Source organism: Pistacia vera, unplaced genomic scaffold (assembly GCF_008641045.1).
Source record: "Pistacia vera cultivar Batoury unplaced genomic scaffold, PisVer_v2 Contig124, whole genome shotgun sequence".
NCBI classification, from domain to species: Eukaryota; Viridiplantae; Streptophyta; class Magnoliopsida; order Sapindales; family Anacardiaceae; genus Pistacia; species Pistacia vera.
The window spans coordinates 1,544,490-1,562,269 of NW_022195293.1; the positions used below are offsets into that span (position 1 = coordinate 1,544,490).

The window sequence follows — 17,780 nt, forward strand, 5'->3', positions numbered from 1 at the left end:
TCCGGCAAATGTGGGTTGTTGGGGTGTTTTTGTCAATTTCTAAAAAAAAAAAAAATTCGGGGGTGTTAGTTAAATTATCAAATCTAGGGGGTATAAAAAGAATTGAATAATACAAAATAATATTTTGAGAATAAGGAAATGAATTTGTATTTTGGATAGAATAGGGAATAGAGTAGTGAAAAATTGTGTACCAAAGGGGCCCTTGGTTTTTTTTCGATTTTGGTTTGGGGATAATGGGTAAATCGAATATCCGATTCGGTTTTGGTTTTTAGAAAAAAAAAAAAAAAAAAAAACAAACCGATTAACCGGAACTGGATTGCTAAACTGGTTTTAAAAAAATATATATATTTTTCTTTTATTATTATTAAATACCTCTCTCTTTCTTGATTTCTCCATCTTTTTCTTCTGTTAAATACCTCTCTCTCTCTTTCTCGGTTTCTCCATCTTTTTCTTTTATTAAATACCTCTCTCTCTCTCTCTTGATTTCTTTATCTTTTTCTTTTATTAAATTCCTCTCTCTCTCTCTGCAAATATAGATTGGGATTCAAATGGTATCCACTTTTCTATCTTTTCCTTCTCTGCAACTTCAATTCCATACTCCATATAAAACATCATCATCAAAACCATAAGCCATCTGTACAAGCACCACCAACCACGGTTTCACCGTCTCAACCTGCCACTCAACCTCTGATTCGAAAAATCCCTGGAAACTATGGTCTCCCTTTTATTGGTCCAATCAAAGACCGTCTTGACTATTTCTACAACCTTGGTAAAAAAGAGTTTTTCAAGTAAAAAATGCAAAAGTACTAGTCAACTATGTTTCGAACCCACACGCCACTGGCCCTTTCATCTCTCATCACCCAAACATTGTCACTTTGCTAGACAATAAGGGTTTTTTGATTCTTTTTTACGTGACCAAAGTTGAAAAGAGAGATCTTTTACTGGTACTTTAATGCCCTCAACCGAACTCACTGGTGGTTACCGTATTTGATCATATCTTGATCCCTCTGAACCAAATCATGGAAAACTTAAACAACTTTCAAAAAAAAAAAAACCGGTTAACCGGTTCAAGTGGAAAATCGGTTAACCGGTTCAAGTGGAAAACCAGTCTAGTTTCGGTTAGGTTTTTCACTTGAACTAGAATCCGGTTTGGTTCGTAAAAATGGCAAACCAGTTCAGTTAACTAGTTTTTGCCATCCTTAGTGAATAGTCCTGTCAACGCACGCAGTAGTTAAGTGTTGTTGCACGTGGCAACACACAGAGTGCATGCACCAGCACGCAGCAACGCACAGTAGACCCCGCTATTATGCACGACCACGCACAACATCATGCTCCACCATNATCTTTTATCCGTTTCAAAAGTAGGCAATTGAAACGCTGTATTGAAATTCTAATATTACTAAAATATGAATTGAAATCCTAATACTGTACTACTAAAACATGAATTATAAAATAAGAAATCAAAACTATAATTTTTGTAACTACACCTCCATTAAGTTATAACCTCTTTATAGTAATAAAATTAGTTAGTCCCAACATTATGACTATAGAGAGGCTTTACTCTATATATATATATATATATTAATTAGGGTAATTTTAATTAATTTCAATTAATATTAATATAAAAAATATAATAAATATTAATTAAGTAATTTTATTTATTCTATTTAAATAATAAATAGACCAAGAAACAACCTAAATAAAATTATCAAATTACCTAGTCTTAGTGAAATGACCAAATTACCCTTTAACCCTTTTTTGATCAAAGACACGTTCTTGACTTAATTCCCTTTATAGGTCACTATCATGTTGGTAGTGAGTAATATGCGATTAACAACCAATTAATCGTCTCATTACACACAAACCAAGATTGACCTCTAGCAAGGCATCATGGCCACCCAACAAGTAGAGATCAGGGAAGAATTAATACCTTTCAACGGTATGGTTACTGCACAATCCAATCCTTTCATCATCCATTATCTCATCAAGGTTGAGGTACAAAAATAATTTCATTCTCCTTGATGTATTTGGTGTTTGGTTGTCAAATGACCGAACTTAAATCAGATTCGAGCGACAACTCAATTCCACTATGACCACAGATTTATGGTCATTGCCATATAACCAAACTACACAGTGACATAATTACTCCCATAACTAGGAGTGATGAATCCTTTGTCGATCCACCATAGCCATGATTTATTTCATGATGTAGCCAATCACCACCATATTGATAACCCTATAAAAATTACGTTAGGCTAGCGTCAAACTACACCATTATGTACACACGACACTTTGGTGATCTCAAGTCTTAGGATCACACACACCACCATCCTTAAGAGGATTTTTTTCCATAAACACTAGGTTTACCATCTGAATGGAATCCTTCGATGGGTCAGTCAAGTGAACTTGAAACCAACAAGCACCCACGCATTGCACTAGGTTATCACCATACAACCTTGACATGCGAGACTTGTCAATACCTTTTAGTAGGGTCGTTCAACGCTATGATAGCCTTACTATATTATTTGTGCCTTATGTCAGATTAATACTTAGGCTATGGACATTTCTAAAATGGCAACCACATGTGCTCATAGGGATCTCACAATCAAGACTTAAAATACTTGATTCACTTGTCATGGTTCAACCACTCTAAGGGCACATATAATTACATATATATAATACAATTTACATGAAATAATGCCTTTTATTATGATACAACATAGTCAATTACAATAATTCGATTGGTTCTAGGGCACCTACTCTAACATTGAGATCACCAGAGTCTCGTGTGTACGTAATGGTGTAGTTTGACGCTAGCCTAATGTAGTCTTTTTTAGGATTATCAATACAGTGGTGATTGACTACATTATGAAATACATCATGGCTATGGTAGATTGACAAAGGATTGATCAATTCTGTTACGGGAGCAATTATCTCACTGTACAGTTTAGTTAATTGGCAATGATTACAGATTTGTAGCCACAATGAAATTCAGTTGTTGTTCAAATCTAACTTTATCACGATTTTTAGTTTGATAACCAAACACCAAAATATCAAGGATGTTATCTGAGGATGACACTATTTTTGCACCTTAACCTTAATGAGATAACAGATGATGAAATGATTAGAATTGCATGGTAACTATACTGTTAATAGGTATTAACTCTTCGCTAATCTCTACTTGTTAGGTGGTCATGATTCCTTACTAGAAGTAGAAGCCAATTTTGGTTTGTGTGTAGTGAGACGATTAATTGGTGGTTAATCATGATACTACTTAATGCCAACATGATAAGAAGCCTACGGGTCACACACAAAATAGAAGTGGAACTCTGGAACATTTATTTGACCAAGGAAGTGGTTTAAGATGAGAAGGGTATTTTGGTCTTTCTGTAAGGAAAGGACATTTTAGTAATTTTGTAAAGGTTGTTGCCTATGTCTATTTCCTAGTGAAATAGAATAAATAGAAATTATTTAATTAATATTAATATATATTTATTATATATTAATATTAATAGAAACCTATTTATTCTATCATAAATTGGTTTAGGACAAAACCTACTCCAGATAGGAATAGGATAGCATCTTATTCCAAATTGGAATAGGATTAAGTTTGACTATATAAGTCACACTTAATTTAGGTTAGCCGTGACTTTTAGTTTGACAGAAAATTTGTATGCAAGTTTTCTCTAAACCCTAGTTGTCCTTTCTCTTGATTCAAGTTGTCCCCTTCACTCAATCTAGCAATTGAGTTGTTCCATGGTTGTTCTGGCATCTCCTTGTGTGTATATCATTCGTGCAACTCCATACTTGAGTTAGTTTGCAAAGAATTTAGATTTGGTGGAGTCTCCAACGAAGGTACAAAGAATCTAACATTGTACGATTTGTTTTATGTTTATAACATATAAACAAAATAATCACGATCGGATTTGGGGTTTTCAAAGGAATTAAAATTTTAAATGCTTATTTTCATTGTGCATCCTCCTTTAATTTCTTCATATGTTATAATATGTAATTTGTTGATTAAATGAATTGTTTTTAATTTGTTGATTAAAACTGATTTTAATCTGATTAATTGTTTTGTTGATGATTGTTATTGGTTTGTCTTTGATCTAAAAATAAATAAATAAATAAAAACCCTAATTTGCGCCACTGTGCGTGGTGGCACAATGGTTGCCGTGCGTTGTTGTGCACGGCAGCAACAACTACAACGTATAATCGCACACTACAAGTGGCCATATAGCGTGCGCAACAACAAATTGTTGCATGCAACAAGCCAACATCACGCGCGCTGCTACGTGCAATCTATTGCGCATTGTCGCACGGAATAGCCCATTGTCGCGCGTTGTTGGGCACAACTTAGAAGTGACAGTGTGCGTCAACACACGACCTTGATTAGTGCTACCGTAAATGGGACTACAGTTAGGGGTGTTCAAAACCGGTTAACCGTTTTCTTGAATCGAATTGGTTTTTTGGTTCAAGAATTTTCTTGAACCTAAACCGAACCGGTTTAGGGAAAAATCTGTTGTTTGCTTAGAAAAAATTGGTTTTGAACCGGTTTTCCCCTTAGGTTGCATTTGGTTCGGGGTGATATAAGATTAATCCTGTAATCTTTGTTTAATTTTCAAGATTCCCTCGTTTGGTTGTCAAGTAATAAAATATTACGTAATCTTTTATTGCAAATAGTTTTTACTATTGGTAATATTGGGTGCAATCAGATTACCTTCCCAAGGAGTGTTAATATAAGATTACCAAGGTAATCTTAATTTTGACCCTATTTTGCCCTTAATCTTTTATCATTTTGGACACATTTGCCCTCATATGTCTACCAAATAACAATTACCCAGACCCGTTACATTTGAGAATTTAGGTAAAACACCCCAACCACAAAAAAGTTAACAATATACCCCCAGCCACCCAAGACCACTGTCGGCCACTAGCCACCATCGCTAGCCGTCGACGAAAGTCGTCATATCGGTACAAGACCGGTGGGATCTTGCCAATCGTTTGCTGGTAAGAACGTTTCCAGCCATGGATTTGTGATCCATGGCCGAAAACGACCATATCTGGCCGTTTCATGGCAAAAGATGTGGCCGTGAAAAAGGCCAGATCTTTGACAGTGAAATGGCCGCTGTTTCACAGCCAAAGATTTGGCTTTTTCACAGCCAGATCTAACTGTTTTTGGCCATGGATCAAAGATTCATGGCCGGATTAGGCCTTATCTATGCATGACCAGCCAAACCGGTCGGTCGTGCACCATTACAGCAGCTACAGGCGATTGTGGCTGGCTGCCGGCAGTGGCTTGGGGTGGATGGGGGTGATTTTGCTACAAATTAAAGTTTTATATGGCTGTGGTATTTTAGCAAAATTTCAAATATAGGGGGTTAAAAGAAATAATTTAAAAAATAATAGAATCAAATAATAATATATTATTATTTAAAAAGGAGGGTAATTTAGTAATCTACATAATATACCCACTCATTTATCCTCCCAGCCAAACATATTATTATAATATACCCACAATTTATTCCAACCAACCAAACACATTTTTCTAAAGATTCGCTGGTAATCTATCTTTTTAGTAATACAACATTATCTAGTAGTACAACATTTCCTGAACCAAATGCACCCTTAAGGCTTAAACTTATTATTTTTAAAAATTTTTCCTGATTTAAATTGTAAATATCAACAATATATATCCATATAAAAATTAAACATTCATATATATCTATTGACCTCAACTAACAATACATTAAAAATTGATACAAATAAAAGTCTGTAATGAAACATCAATAATAAGACAACAAAATAAGTCCCAATGGAAAACCAAAAAAAAAAAAAAAAAAAAAAAAAACAAACAAAAAACAAAAAAATTGTGCTAATACAACTCCATAAGTGAAAAGCAGAAACCAACATTAAGTCAATACAAGTAGCTCTCCCAATTTCTGCCCAAATAAAAAGTAAATGTTAGAAGTTGATAAAAATTGAATCATATTTTTTTCATTGCCTACAATAACAAAACAGTTAAAGAAATCAAACCTCAATTAAATGTTGCAAAACCTTCAATCATCAAGATGAACACGAGTAGTATTTTCCATTGCCAAAGAAACAAATTCTACAAAAAAACAGGTCATATAAATAATGGTTAAATTCAAAATACAATCACTAAATCCAACAAAGACAACATAATAACTAATAATTGAAACTAAAGCAAAAAATTTACCTGACTCAAGCTCTGATATCTCTTCCAAGCTCTCCTCAATCATGAATGGTTCACGTTTAGCCCGAATCCAATCTTGTGTACAAATAAGAGCCTCCACCGTCTTAGGAGTGAGGGAGCTATGAAATAGATCTAATACACAACCCTCAGTGCTAAATGCTGACACAAATGTAAAGTAGAAACAAGCATAGCCAATACCCCTCATGCTATTGAAGAGAGAACTGGATATCTATTTGAATTTACCTTCCACCAACTCAAGATATCAAACATCTTGTCCTTGTGACGTTGCTCACGTTCATCCTCTAAATATTTATCCATCTCAGATTTGGTCACCAAAACTTCCTATCTAGCCATTGCCTCATCGTACATACAATACATTAATTCTTTAGGATCAACATTTACATCCTCAACATTAATCTGACTTGCTTGTTGAGATTGTTGACTAGATTGCCCACTAGGAGAAGCATAAATAAGCTTGTATATATTGGTCTGATAAAGAGTACAAAGTTGTATGCACTTTTGTCTTTAAAAGTTTAGCATTAACATCATCATAGGAATTATTAATGACCTAATTCACATATTCCAACTTGAATCTAGGATCCAACACCATTGCAATGAATAACATTAAGCTGATGTTGTCAATATTTGACCAATATTTATCATGTTTTCCCTTCATTCTCCCAGCTATAGTACTTAAAACAACATCATTACTTCTACAGCATGTTGAAATCTGCATTCCAATGGCAAAGATCTCGCACATGTATGCATTATTGGTAACAAAAAGTGAGCTTGACACACATAGAGTAGCATCATAAAAATTTTTCAAAAAAGGCAACAAGTAACGAGCATACTCCCAATCACTAGGCATAGGCAAACCCTTTGACTTTTCTCCTCTAGTAAGTTCATCTCTATACTTAATGTCTTGGATTTTGAACAACTCAAATGCTTTTTGAAATTTTAAAACCACACCCAACATTAAGTACGTAGAGTTCCACCTTGTCTCTCATCAAGAACCAAAAGTTTTTTTTGTTCAATTTTTTCTTGCTCTACACACTCCTTAAACCTTTGTAACCTTGCTGAAGAAGACCTCACATACCTCACTGTAGAGTGAATTCTAAAAATGGAGTCCTTTATGTCTTTTAATCCCTCTTTTAAAGTGAGACTCAATATATGTGCACAACATCTCATGTGCAAAAAGTCACCATTCAAAACACTTTCCAACTTTCTAACCGATTCTGGAGATATCTTATTCCAACATCATTAGAACTTTCATTGTCCACGGTAACTATTAGAGTAGATGCCCTAGAGCCAATCAATTATTATAGAATTGACTCTTTGTAATAATGTTCATTGATCAATAAAAGGTGTTTTATACTATATCGCGTAAATCATCATTGTATGTATTGATATATGTCCTTAGAATGGTAGAACCGTGACGAGGGTATCAAGTGTTTTAAATCTTGATAGTCAGAACCCTATGAGCACATATGGTGGCCATTCTAAAAACGTCCGTAGCCCCAGTATTATTATGAAGTAAGGACACAGATAATACGGTAAGGCTATTATAGTGTTGAACAACCCTGTCGAAAGGCAGTGATTGATCTCATTTGTCAAGGTTTTTTGATGACAACCTGGTGCAACACATGGGTGCTTACTGTAGGCAAGTTCACTGGACTGACCCACCAGAGGATTCCATATGGATGGTAACCCCAGTGTCTATGGAACAAATCCTCTAACGAATGGTGGTGCATATGATCCTTAGACTTGAGATCACCGGAGCGCCTTGTGCACCGATTGGTGTAGTTTGACACTAGCCTAACGCAGTTCTATTTAGAGCTGTCAATACGGTGGTGATTGGCTACATCAAGGAGTGTATCAAGACTATAGTGGATAGACAGAGGATTCATCACTCCCGGGTACAGGAGAAGTTATGTCACGGCGCAATTCAGTAAATGGAAATGACACTAAAACTGTGGCCACAATGGGATTGAGTTGTTGCTCTATTCAGTTTATAATACAGGTCATTGGTCTAGTAACTGAATACACAATATCGAGAGTAACCAAAGGTTGACACTATTTCTATGCCTCGGTCTTGTCGAGATAACGGATGATGAAAGGATTGAATATATCATTGACAGATAGCTACTTTGTTGAATCTGAATCTATCGGGTGGTGATGATGCCTTGCTAGGGGCCAATCTTGGTCTGTGTATTAGTGAGACGATTAATTGGTGTTAATCGCGATACTATACACTACCGTTATGATGAGGAGCCTATGGGTCACACACATAGAAGATAATTTAAGACTCATTAAGTAAGAAGGGCATTTTCGTCTTTTTAGGTGAAAGGGTATTTTGGTACTTTTACAGTGCAATTAAATTTGCTGAGGTTGTAGCCTTTATTTAATTTGTTAGAAAAATTAAATAAGTGAGATTACGTTTAAATATGTGTTCGCATATATTTAAATAAGTTATCATTATTGTTAAATGTTAATATAGTAAATATATATATTAATTGATTTTAATTGAGATAATGATAAACTAAAATTAAAATATCTAATTGGGAGTGTTTGGAAACAAGGGGTGTTTGGGTTGGAGCCCAAGCCTATTCCATAAGGGAATAGGGCAATTAAACTTATACTATATAAGTAAAAGTTTAATTGAGAGAGAAAAAAAAAAGGTTTTCATTTCATTCTTTTCATTGAAAAGAGAAAAGCCACAACCCCAAAACACTCTCTAACATCAGATTGGTTTTTTCCTAAAATCAAAATTCCTTTGTTTTCTTTTCTTGTTTCTTAAGACTAAAAAGGATCTAGCAAATCCCTCTTTAGTTCCATGCGATTATCTTCGTGCAGACTACATCAGTTCGATCCTACACTTGGGTTGGTAGCAAAGTACGTTCAGAGACAAAGTTGGAGGAGCCTCCAAACGTGTGTATGATTTCTTAAACTCTAAATTAATTTTCTGCATATTCTTATTTTGATATAAACTGTAAATTTGTACCCTGATCTTGGTTTTATGGAACGATCCGTGTTGTTATTAATTTTTTGTTTTTTGCTGCGTTAATGGATTGTTTCCTAATAGTGGTATCAGAGCCTAGGGTACCAGATTTTACAGTTTTATGTGGATGGTTGATTACATGTATTTGATTGATAATATGTTGCCTTAAAGAATGTACGTAAAATCTGCCTTAAAAGCATGTTTTAAGAAATCAATTGATCGATTGATGATCTACAAGTTTGGTATATTGGGTTATGGATTTTTGTTGAAATAAGTGTTTATGATTGATTGCAAAATCCGTTTGGTGTGTTTTTGGTGACTAGTTGAACTAATTCAGAGCTACAGATCAGTGTATGCTTGCTGCGGCGATCTTTGTTAGGACGAACGCTGTACGAAATCAGTGCTCACCGCGGTGATATAACCCATCGCCACGGTGATCGCACATTAAGCATGAACATCAAGTTAATCACCACACGCTGCGGCAATATAACTCATCGCCGCAGCGAGCTCACTTCCGAGTGCGTAGGGGCCAGATTGTAAAGTTTTAAAACTTTTAGAACAACTGCAGATCTATAAATTATTAGGGGGTAATTAATAATTAACACACCAATTTCAAAATTTTGATTGTTTTTGAAATGTATGCTATATACTTGTTTGTATATTGCATGGTGCCAAGTACATGAGCCTTAGACCTATGGTGAATGTTTTAAAACTTGTTTGGGTATGTATGGTTGTAATTTATTAAATGAGGCCTGCGTGTCCTGCCTTTCTCCTTTTCTCAATGTACATTCTCTTCTCATCTCATTCCCCTCGAATGTAAATCAGGGTTTCTAAATTTATTGATGTAAAGAATTTTTTGTAATTATTCTTATTGTAAATTTAGAATGATGTTTTTGTAATGTACTTAAAGACGGAGCAAAGGACGAGGCAACCATACTTGAAGACTCAAGATATTTATTACAGGACCCCTAGGTGACCCACCGATTCCTCTAGGCAGTGGCGGACCCAGGATTTTTACCCAGGGGGGGCCCCATCACTATTTGCCAATCAAGTAGTGAAAACATAAGAAAATAATTTACAGGAAAACACAAGAAAATTTTTACGTGGAAAAACCTCTTCAATATGAAGAGATAAAAAAACCACAGGAATCTAACGACCCACTTAAATCCAATATAATCAAAAGAGTTTACAATAACTACAAATCAACCAAAAATATTCTACACAAATTTAGAACTCAATTACAACTCTAACAAAAGTAAGATACACAAAGGTTTACAAAGAGATGGATTACAATCACTCTAAATCCAGATCTAGACGTTAACATTCTAACTCAACCGTCTATATTAAAGATCCACACATCCTCTGCATATTGACCCAAAAATCAAGTTAGAATGGTATACCTAAAGATCTAAATAATATGAATATTTATTATTTAAAGATGAAAGCAAGTTAGAATAGTATACCTGAAGATCTTCAATTTAACACGATTTTTCGCTTCATTATGTTCTGAAAATGTTCAATGATATCTTCATTTTGAATTGTAGCAAAAACTTCCTTTTCAATGTAAACTACTAAGCAATTGTTCATCCACTCGTCTCCCATTCGATTACGCAAAGTATTCTTANTCTACACAAATTTAGAGCTCAATCACAACTCTAACAAAAGTAAAATACACAAAGGTTTACAAAGAGATGGATTACAATCACTCCAAATCCATATCCAGAAATTAACATTCCAACTCAACCGTCTAGATTAAAAATCCACACATCCTCTATGTATTGACCCAAAAATCAAGTTAGAATGGTATACCTAAAGATCTAAATAATATGAATATTGATTATTTAAAGATGAAAGCAAGTTAGAATAGTATACCCGAAGATTTTCAATTTAACACGATTTTCCGCTTCATTATGTTCTGAAAATGTTCAATGATATCTTCATTTTGAATTGTAGCAAAAACTTCATTTTCAATGTAAACTACTAAGCAATTGTTCATCCACTCGTCTCCCATTTGATTACGCAAAGTATTCTTAACAATATTCATTGCAGAGAACACCCTTTCAGTTGTTGCAGTAGCCATGGGCAAAACCAATGCTAATTTAATAAGCAAGAAAACTTTGTCGTAAGCAACATCCTTCTTAAACTCAACCATTTTTTTTGCAAGATCGGCAATCCCATCAACATGAGTGAAACCGGCGTTGGTGCTAACATCCTCATAATAGTTTTCAAGTTAGTTATCAAGCAGCCAAATATCGTGTTGAGGAAAATCGGCAGGATAGAACTTTCCAAACTCAAGTAATCTATCTTTGTTAAATGCAGCAAAAGAGTTACTTGGATCAAGAGATACCATACACTGAAGTAGCCTCATATTTACTTCATCAAAACGATTATTGAGTTCTTCTTGAATGTTATCTAAAATTGTGTACATCAATTCCACCTTAAAATGATGTTTATTCGTAATTGGGGCAATCCCCCGTTTTGTCCTCCCAAAATTATGTTCCATGTTCTCCGGGATTGGTATGTCATTATCTTTACACAGATCATAAGCTTCTTTCAACAATATGTCGAAGCAAGTGTCTTCATTTCTCAATTTATGCAATCGATACTTCGAAATTTGTACAAACTGCATGGCATTAAGAAGATCTTGATCTTTTCTTTGTAATGCTTGTGACAGGTCATATGTGATTCCCAATACTTTCTTCATTAAGAATAACAAAAAGACGAATTCAAAATTCTCCTTGATTCGTAATAAACTCCTTGCTTGACTTTTGTTTTGCCAATCATCTCCTTCAATCTCAATCACTCCGAGCACACCAACAACAGAAGAAAATAAGTTTATGACACTATGAATTGTCCCTATGTGTGAACCCCAACGTGTATCTCCTAGTCGTTTAATAGTGCATTCTTAATTCAAATCACGTCCCGTTTGAAGATCACCATTAGAAATAAAAGATATCACATATTCATATTGTTTATCACGTAGAAGATCTCTGCGCTTGCAAAATGTCGCTACAGTGTTTGATAACATAGAAAGAGTTTGAAAAAATTCACCCAATGCCAAATGTTTACTTACAAGTTTGACTAGCGTCAGTTGGAGTTGATGAGAGAAACAATGAACGTAGAAAGCTGATTTATTTTCTATCAATATCAAAGTCTTCAAACTATTGAACTCACGCTCATATTGCTTGCTCCATCGTAACCTTGGCCCCGTAAACTTGTCAAACTCAATCCATACTTTACAAAAAAGGCATCTATTGCAATTTTCAAAGACTTTGCAGAAGTATTCTTAACATGCACAATCCCAATAAAACGTTCAATAACACAACCTATTTTATCCACATAGCAAAAAACAATAGTCATTTGTTCTTTTACTGCCACATCATGAGATTCATCAACTAGTAAAGAAAACGATTGTTTATCTCTCACAATTTCTGCAATAATTTTCTTGGTCGTCAAATGAGCACAAACACTAGTTAGTTGCCTCTGGATTTTGGGGGCCGTCATTTGATGGTTTTTCAAAGCATTTCCCAACTCAGCTTTCTTTATGTCGTCATTGTGATTGGATAGAAACTTCAATAGTTCCATAAAGTTGCCTTGATTTTTAGATTCAACTCGTCATGACCACGAAATGCGAATCCTTGATGTAAAAGGAATCTAATGTAATCAATTGATGCATTCAAGCGAATGTGATAGTCCAATTTGCCTTTTTTCGACACGCAAGCAAGATTTACATTGATGTGTTGCCTTTGGTTCATCAAATCAACACACTTGGCATGACATTGTTGATGAGTTCTAGAATAATCACCAACATGTTTTTTCACTTTTGCTTTATCTTTCCAGTTATTAAATCTCTTATTCACAAAAACTTCACACCCTGCTTGGTCACCATAATCAAGTTTGAAAAGATAACAATTCAAACAGAAGATTGCATCTTTTGCCACACTATATTCCATCCAACTTGAACCTTTTTTGTACTACTCTGATGTAAACCTACGCTTTTTATCTCCAAAAGGAGTGAAAGGAAAATTATGATCTTTAGGTTGGCAAGTACCTTTCAACAAGTATGCTCTTCGAACTTTCTCCTTTTGTTTGTCAGTACAACAAAGCTCGTTAATTGGTATCCTCAATCTTGGGTCAGTTTCAAGCTCATCTAAATTAAACACCCCAATTGAAGGTTGAACTTCTTTTACTTGGTGTTGTTATTGCTGTTGTGGAGCTTCTTCTTCTAATGGGGTTTGATTAACCTCAATATCAATAAAGTCTCCATCAATATTTTTTGCTGGACTTTTCTTCAGTCTCTTGAAATAATAGGATATCATAATCTTATTTGTACAAATATATTTGGAACGATTCTTGCTTGTTAATGCTTTGGATTCCAAATCCAATAAACATATAATGAGTCAGTACCAAAATAGGATCCAAAAAAAAAAAGAGACAAAGAGATTCCTATAAAATAAAATTAAAAAAACTAATTAATTTAGCAACTTAATTAACTTTCTCTTGAATGAGATACATGAACAAACCAATACATGTAAACAATTAAAACAAATAACATAGTTTTGGCGAATTCAACCCATAGCCTAACAAGGCAACAACTATAATGTAGATGTGATCATTAAATGCATATTTTAACACACCTATCTTTTCTATTTGGTAAACTCTAATAAAGAAGACAAAATATGAATAGAAGTATGTGCATTTCCAAGTAGTTTACTCCCAATGGGTCTACAATCATTTTTTCCTCTTTCGAATTTTCCAACAACACAAACAATTTACCTTACATTTAATTGCATCCAATGAGTTCCTTTATTCAGTCCCAAAGTATCTCCTACTCCTAATTCCCAATTCCTAAATGTCCAACATTCCTAAATGCCCAACATGGCATCACCATACCTTCCCAAATTAGGAATCTCTTTCTTTTTACTCATTGGGAATCCCAATGAGACAATGAGTAAAAAGAAAGAAATGCAACATCAATTTCCCTCAATCATGATGTCCCAATTTTTGCTTTAAAAAGAAATGCAACATTTTAATCAAGAATAGTGAAAAATCAAGGGCAAAAAGCCAAAGACAATACCAAATTACCAATCTTTCTTGTTATGGTTCTGAGGATGAGGATAGTATCATGACTCAAGAGTCAAGACTTAGGAGACGTGAGTAAGAGAAGTTGAGAGGCGGAATTTCAACTTGGGATTTTTTTAATTTCTAGTTCAAGGTCTGAGGTAGTGCCGTCATGTAAAAGGGAAGATGGGAATCGGGGAATGAAAAAGTTGAATATGAAAAGGACAAAATCTAACTTTTTAAAAAAACTTTTCAAATTTTTTTTTTAAAAGTTGAAGGCAGGCCTGAGCCTACCCTCAAGGGGTCTGGGTCCGTCGCTGGCCACATGTAGTACTTGTAATCACAAAATCTCCTCTCAAACACCTCACAAATCTACCTTTGTTTCTAGTGTCAGATTTCAGTGGCATTACATCAAACACTTAGCATGCACCATCAAAGTAACCATATTTCCAAAGGCTAACAGAAACAATCACACCATTCATACTTTCACAAAAGTAAAATGTTACATGGTTACGTGGAAACTTATCAAAATACCAAGTCCACATTGATTACATCATTTTGTTTTGAATAGGAATTAGTTTCTTCATTTTAGCTTTTCTTTTTTAAGTTTATGTTTGAGTTGTTAGCATTATTCCCTATTTTTTCTTAGTTAGTTTGGCTTTTGGCTTGTATTTAAATGATCTTTTATCATGGAATAAGGGCATCGAATATCACAAAATCTACAACTTACTATTGTATTGGGAGGTCTTGTTTCTTTCTTAATTGTTTATTTAGCAAAATTGAGTGTATCATCTTTGGTATCAGAGCTAGGCTAAGGATTTGCAAGAGCAGGTGAAGAAGCTAGAGAAGGGCCTTAAATCTCTCTCTGATGGACAAAATGATCTTCTTAAACATGTTACTGAGCAAATGGAGAAGAAGAGCCAACAATTATGTGGCAAGAACTTTAATGAAACCAGTGAAGGTTCTGTTGTTAAAATGGGTGGACATTCTTCTAAGGGAGGAAGCTCTAGCATGAATTTCATTCCAAGAACCATAAAGCTTGATTTCCCTCGGTATGATGGTCGAGACGACCCAGTTACTTGGATGAGTTAGACAGAGAAATATTTTTCGCTTTATGACATTGCTAAATCATACAAGGTAGCACTATCATCATTTTACTTAGAGGGCAATGCCCAGCTGTGGTTCCAAACATTGGAACAGGAAATCCTTTATGTCACTTGGGAGGATTTTAGAAATGGGTTCTTCTCTCATTTTGGTCAGAATCAATTCGAATACCCATTTAGTGAACTCATCAATTTATGGAAAACTAGCTCAGTAATTGAATACCAAAGCGTATTTGAAAGAACATTGGCCAAAGTTAGATCTCTCTCTTAATCTAGGAAAGTCAGTTGTTTCATCATAGGCTTGAAAGAAAACTTCAAACCGACGTGCAAGCAAATAGGCCTTCTACACTAACCATGGCAATGGGATTGACAAAGTTATATGAAAGTCGCAACCTTGCACATAAGAGATATGTTCTTCCAATTGCTCGACCAGTGAACCCAACACGAGCTGCTATAGGGCCTCAAGAATGTAATATAAAGAATGCAACAACCAAGAGAATGACGCTGGTTGAACTTGTAAAATGCCAAAGGCAAGGCTTCCATTGTAATGACAAATACAGCCCATGACACAATTTCCCAAAGCTCTTTCGAATTGAGGCATGTTGGGACGAGGAAGGTGATGAATTGATAATGGAAGTCGAAGATGAAATTATTGATGCAGCTCTAACCATATCACTTCATGCAATGTCAGGAGTTCAAGCACCAATAACAATGAGGCTATGAATAAGTCTTAAAGGTCATTCAGTGATGGTTTTAATCGACTTAGGTAGTACTCTTAACTTCATAAGTTCGCGAATAGCTCAACAAGTACAACTACATCTTGACTTTGATGGAAGATTGGAAGTCTTGGTGGCATTGGGGGAGAGATTAGCAAGTCTTAAGAAATGCACTCAGGTGCAAATGAAACTCCAAAATGTTAGATTTTCAATTGAATTTTTTATATGGCCTTTTGAAGGGTATGATGTGGTGCTAGGTATACAATGGTTAAGGACATTGGGACCAATCAATGGGACTTCGAGAAACTACAAATGAAGTTTTTTTGAGGCTTCAAAGAAGTTACTTTGAGAGGCACCAGTAAACCAGAAAATAAGGTTACTAGTAGTGTGACTTGGCCAAAGAAAACACAAAGTAGGGCACTATTGAAACTCCTGGGCAGAGACGAAGCAATTAGAAATGAGCAACATGAATCTCTCCAAACGTAATAACTCTTGCATGATTATTAAGATGTGTTACAAGAACCTGATGATCTTCCTCCTAAAGACCCCAAGACCACCGCATCCCTCTCTCCCCTATGCATGGACCAGTTGCAATGTGTTCATATCGCTACCCATACTTCCAAAAAAAATGAAATAGAAAAATTGGTAGTTGAAATGCTAGCTATGGGATTTATTCGGCCAAGTAACAATCCATACTCTTCACTAGTGCTATTAGTAAAAAAAAAACACGATGGAACTTGGCACATGAGTATTGACTACCAAGCTTTGAACAAAAATACTGTCAAAGATAAATTTCCTATACCGGTAATTAATGAACTTTTAGACGAGTTGGAGGGAGCTCAATTCTTTACCAAACTAGACCTTCGTCGGGATACCACCAAGTGAGAATGCATCCCGATGACATTGAGAAAACAACTTTCTGAACTCACCAAGGACATTATGAATTTTTGGTGATGCCATGGCCCATGTGGCCTCACATATGCTCCATCAACTTTTCAATCGCTCATGAATGAGGTATTTTAAAATTTCTTACGTAAATTTGTCTTAGTGTTCTTTGATAATATTCTTATTTATAGTAAGAATTGGAATGACAATGTCAAACATTTACAAGTTGTTTTTGATACTTTACAAAGTAACAAGCTTAGAGTGAAGCTTGAAAAGTGTCAATTCGGGAAGAAAGAAGTACAATATTTGGGGCATGTGATTTCCAGACAAGGAGTAGTTGTTGATCCTACTAAGATTGAGACAATGATGACTTGGCCCAAGCCAAAAAACCCCAAAGCCATGCGTGGGTTTTTAGGCCTCACTGGATACTATCACAAATTTATCCAAAATTATACGAAAATAGCAGCATCTCTCACAAATATGTTGAAGAAATACTCTTTTGAATGGAGTGTGGCAGCTGAGGAAGCCTTTCAAAAACTCAAGCTTGCAATGACTAAAGCTTCGGTATTAGCTCTTCCTGATTTTTCTAAACCGTTCATTGTTGAGTGTGATGCCTTCGGGATTGGAGTTAGTGCTATTTTGTTGCAAGAACACCCCATTGTTTATTTCAGTCAAGCTCTCTATGGAAAGAATCTTTTTCTTTCAACTTGCAAAAAAGAAATTTTGGCCTTAGTACTTGTAGTTCAAAAATGGCGGCCTTATCCTTTAGGAAGACAATTCATTGTTCATACTGACCACCA

General features: G+C 35.1%; 2 protein-coding genes across 2 annotated transcripts; both read right to left on the reverse strand.

Annotated features, from left to right (window-relative positions):
* Window positions 1-6,059: 6,059 nt before the first annotated feature.
* On the reverse strand, window positions 6,060-7,193 carry LOC116118092 (zinc finger BED domain-containing protein RICESLEEPER 1-like). The gene is made up of 4 exons (XM_031404072.1): window positions 6,795-7,193; window positions 6,589-6,706; window positions 6,221-6,376; window positions 6,060-6,112 (listed from the first exon to the last, which is right to left on the reverse strand). Exons 1-4 carry the CDS (start codon window positions 7,191-7,193, stop codon window positions 6,060-6,062), a joined length of 726 nt encoding a protein of 241 aa, XP_031259932.1.
* Window positions 7,194-11,097: 3,904 nt separating this feature from the next.
* LOC116118104 lies at window positions 11,098-12,800 on the reverse strand. Its single transcript, XM_031404078.1, has 3 exons — window positions 12,390-12,800; window positions 11,563-11,913; window positions 11,098-11,427 (listed from the first exon to the last, which is right to left on the reverse strand). Exons 1-3 carry the CDS (start codon window positions 12,798-12,800, stop codon window positions 11,098-11,100), a joined length of 1,092 nt encoding a protein of 363 aa, XP_031259938.1.
* Between the last annotated feature and the right edge of the window lie 4,980 nt (window positions 12,801-17,780).

Coding starts and splice junctions, on each gene's coding strand:
- LOC116118104 (XM_031404078.1), bottom strand. CDS start 12,800: ATGGAACTATTGAAGTTTCTATCCAATCACAATGACGACATAAAGAAA. Junction 11,914..12,389: donor ATGGAGCAAGCAATATGAGC/GTGAGTTCAATA, acceptor TTCTTAATGAAG/AAAGTATTGGGAATCACATA. Junction 11,428..11,562: donor TGAGGCTACTTCAGTGTATG/GTATCTCTTGAT, acceptor AACTATTATGAG/GATGTTAGCACCAACGCCGG.
- LOC116118092 (XM_031404072.1), bottom strand. CDS start 7,193: ATGTTGGGTGTGGTTTTAAAATTTCAAAAAGCATTTGAGTTGTTCAAA. Junction 6,377..6,588: donor TCCTAAAGAATTAATGTATT/GTATGTACGATG, acceptor CATTTGTGTCAG/CATTTAGCACTGAGGGTTGT. Junction 6,113..6,220: donor GATATCAGAGCTTGAGTCAG/GTAAATTTTTTG, acceptor GTTTTTTTGTAG/AATTTGTTTCTTTGGCAATG.